The 3,889-nt window shown below is 41.1% G+C and overlaps 1 protein-coding gene across 1 annotated transcript in view; it reads right to left on the bottom strand.

Moving 5' to 3' along the window:
* TLN2 (talin 2) overlaps positions 1-3,889 on the bottom strand; it is a 175,042-nt gene that overhangs the window by 2,408 nt on the left and 168,745 nt on the right. The window contains exon 57 of the mRNA XM_009330049.1: positions 889-1,014. Coding sequence (XP_009328324.1) covers positions 889-1,014 — 126 coding nt within the window. The remainder of the gene's footprint in view (positions 1-888; positions 1,015-3,889) is intronic.

Here is a 3,889-nt window from a genome sequence, read left to right as displayed (position 1 = left end):
TTTTTGCAGGTTCCAGGACTATGCCATCAAGAACAGTATCGTATTCCCACTTGTTTCTTAAAGAGGACTAAAAAAAGAAAAAAAGAATCTACCAGCATAGTTTTACCATACATCCATGATGGATTTTATAGTGCTGTGCTCCCCCAACATTCATCGGGGTGAGGGGTTAGCACATGTAGCATAAGCACCATGTCTTAACATAATGTTTGAGTGACAGTAAAACATGATGTGATGAATGACTTTCAGTAATGACAGTAAAACATAATGAACATTCATTACTGCAGGTGTTCACAGTATTTTCCTGCATCTCAAAATACCAAAGGAAAAATAACAGTACTACAGCCATGCAGAAATGATAAAGTTCAATATCTTTTAAGTAGTGACCACAGTATATGGTGTTCCTCATTCATAACAGTGAAGCCAGAAGTTGGTACAACCTCAAAGCCTTGGAATCTGTTTTTAAATACTGTTATTATTTCCCCATATTTATTATGGTCACAGTAACAAAATGTCATCAGTCCTTATCTCTCGCTCTCTCTTTCTTTGATTATATACATACAAAACTAGTGTTCCGTTAAGATGCGGGAATATTTAAAGTACACAAGGGAAGTTTGAGAAGAAACATTAACTTCATCAGAACAAAAATAAAAGATAGTGGACAATGGTAACTGCTATTACAGTAAATGCTCAATGAAGAAGCGTAGACATCTTAATGCATATCATTGTGCTGTTATGTCAGTGGTTACCTGACAGCGAGGCATCAAGTAATTTATCATCGGTTTCTACACAGATTTGTCAGCCTGCAATGCAGCAGATGGACCTTGTACCACTATGCTACATTTCTGTGAGAGTTTTTCTCTGCTTTACTTCTTGGGTGATTGTACCAACCTGAGCGATGCCACCCACAAACTTTGTTTTGACCACAACGTCGTCATCCTCTGCTTTCCCAAATGCTGCTTTTTGGGCCGCCCTGACAAGATTGTCTGATGCTCGCTTCACAGCATTTCCTGCAGCCTTTGAAAAAGACAAGAGAAATTTAGTAATAAGAAAAATGCATAAATAACATGGATTCATCTGAGCATCAAAACTAAAACATCTTTACTTGACTACACAGGAAAGGTGTGTTTTGTTTTGTTTTTTCCAGTGAAAAGCAAATTAATCTTTCAAAATCAATGGTACAGAGAGGAACACTATTCCTTTATTTAAGAAGCTGGAAGTTGGGAAAGTCACAAACAAGATTTTTTTTCTCTACAGTTTGAAATAAAACAGTGGACGAAATCGCGAGTTACGTTATGCACAACACTGATCAGATTTTTGAGGAAGAACAGAAAATGAAAGCTAGTGTATAAAGAAACATTTTAAGGCAATGAATTTTTTAAATTAATGGACGTTTATCAGGGCAAATTAGCCACTTACAGAGCCATGATTATCTCACATTTAAACTTCTATTTCCTCAAAAATTATCAGATTTCTAAAGATAAACAGTCAAACATTTGTAAAACATCTTTTGTTGTTTAAACTGAGTAGTGTCAGCAATTGTGCACCAAAAAGAAAAACGTAACTAAGCTACCTGCATTCTAGCATCACAAAGCTATCTTTGCTTTGTGGACACATCCACACATGTAATGGATACAGAGGAGGATACCAGAGGAGTGGCCTTGGAATCTCCTACTGTGATCCCCACGGAGATGAGTGGAAGAAGAGTCCTTGTCACAAACAAAATGCAAACCTCTCTTCTGCTAAAGCTAAAAGATGGAGCTGGCACCTTTTTTGAAGCACTGAGGTCTTGAAGACCATTGGCTAGGAAATACCCCGTGCAGACAGGTGATAGTAGTAGAGGGCTCAGCATTGTAAGATCTAGCACTGAATTTGCTCCAGTGTACTAAGAGATGGTGAAAGTAGTGTGTCCTGGTTTCGGCTGGGATAGAGTTAATTTCCTTCCCAGTGGCTGGTACAGTGCTGTGTTTTGGATTTAGGGTGAGAACAATGTTGATAACACACCGATGTGTTAGTTGTTGCTAAGTGGTGCTTACACTAGCCAAGGACTTTTCGGCTTCTCCTGCCCTGCCAGCGAGAAGCTGGGAGGGGGCACAGCCAGGACAGCTGACCCAAACTGGCCACAGGGATATTCCATACCATACAACATCATGCTCGGGATATAAACTGGGGGGAGTTGCCCGGGGGAGGGGTGACGGCTGCTTGGGAACTGGCTGGGCATCGGTTGGCGGGTGGTGAGCAATTGCATTGTGCGTCACTTATTTTGTATATTCTTTTATCATTATTATTATTTTCCCTTCCTTTTCTGTCCTATTAAACTGTCTTTATCTCAACCCATGAATTTTACTTTTTTATTTTTTCCCCTGATTCTTTCCCCCATTCCACTGGGGAGCGGGAATGGAGCAAACCGGCAGTGTGGTATTTAGCTGCCTGTCGGGTTAAACCACAACGTGGTGGAAAGCTGGCTCTGGGAGAAGAATGGTCCATGGTTTAATGGGTACTGCACATGGAAGTGTAAATGAGATCTTTCATGTATCACTGGCAGTCCTTTAAATTTGTGAGTCCCAGATAAGTCTTATGTCTGATATTTTGTATTTTAAATTGGTTGATACACCAAAATTTGACCTTGGCTTCTTGGCTCTTACTGAATCCTCCTCATTTCCACCTCTTTATCTATTCATCAGTGTCAGGACAGAGGCAGGAAAAGAAACTTCTGGGCTGATGTGGACTTAGTGCTAAGAGGGGTCATGGGTCACTCATTCTGAGGGACTGACTGGGGGACCTAGCTATATGTTTTCTACTCAATTATACATACAAATAATGAAAGGTGGGCCCCCAAATGTATTTCAAGCGCTTTAGCAAAGAAACAACTTCAGAGAATGAGGCAGAGCACCATTCAAAGATATTTCCACCTCCTGAGCAAGAGGAACACCTAGATCACCTGTTACCATGGGTAAGTCTTCAGTGCACAGTGGCATGCTACAGAGAGAGATCTTACTTAATTGCGAAGAATTTAGCTGAGATACCAAAAGCAACATGTTATCAACACTCCTGCAGTAACACAGCCTGGTCAAAGTGACATGAATTTATCACTACTCAAACTGACTTCTGTAATGCTGCACAGCATTACTTTGTACCAGGTACTCTCAAGGGCAACTGAATACTTCATGAAGAGAAGGATGTGAATGGTTAAATCTTGCTAGAACCCCTGCGCTGGGAAGGTGCCTATCCTGTAAATGAAATTTGAGACCTGTGTGCTACAGGAGTGGATCTGCGTGTCATTCAGCTATTTGTACTGTGTGGATTTAAACCAGCAGAAGCAAATGGGGACAGATATAGGTACAGCTGTCCTAGCTTAATCTACTGCCCCAGAAGTGTTAATTAGACTCTAAAAGTTTACATGGGGTCAAGGAGGACTGGATAAATTAAGAGCTGAAAACGACTGAGAGTTACTAAACATACAGAATCTGCATCTGGCTTGGGAAGTTCTGAGTTGAAAATGCTTGGAATCTAAGAACACAGTAGAGAATAGTATCACGCATGGTTGCCCTGTTCTTACTTGCTTCTCTAAGCATTTCCTAGTGGCCACTGCTTGAATCAGGATATCGTTTGGGCTTAATGAACTTTTGGTCTGATCCAGCAAGGCTGTTCTTGTATTAAACCCTAAACCCTAGTATCTAACAGCAAATCAGTCAACACCACCAATAAACAACATTAATGCTTTCACAATGTGTAGAAAAAGGGTAGGTACTTGCAGTGTTGTGACAGGCAGTGAGAGAGAACAGGAGTAGAGTTCTCTGTCCTGTGGTTCCCGACGTCCCCAGGTGTCATGTGTGCTGAGAACACTTGTTCCCACACAGGCCGCCAGCCAAGACAGCCTGCTCTCACATGC

This window comes from Pygoscelis adeliae, unplaced genomic scaffold (assembly GCF_000699105.1).
Source record: "Pygoscelis adeliae isolate BGI_AS28 unplaced genomic scaffold, ASM69910v1 Scaffold298, whole genome shotgun sequence".
Classification (NCBI taxonomy): Eukaryota; Metazoa; Chordata; class Aves; order Sphenisciformes; family Spheniscidae; genus Pygoscelis; species Pygoscelis adeliae.
Note: the sequence above shows the minus strand (reverse complement) of the source record. Positions and strands in the feature narration are given on the sequence as shown.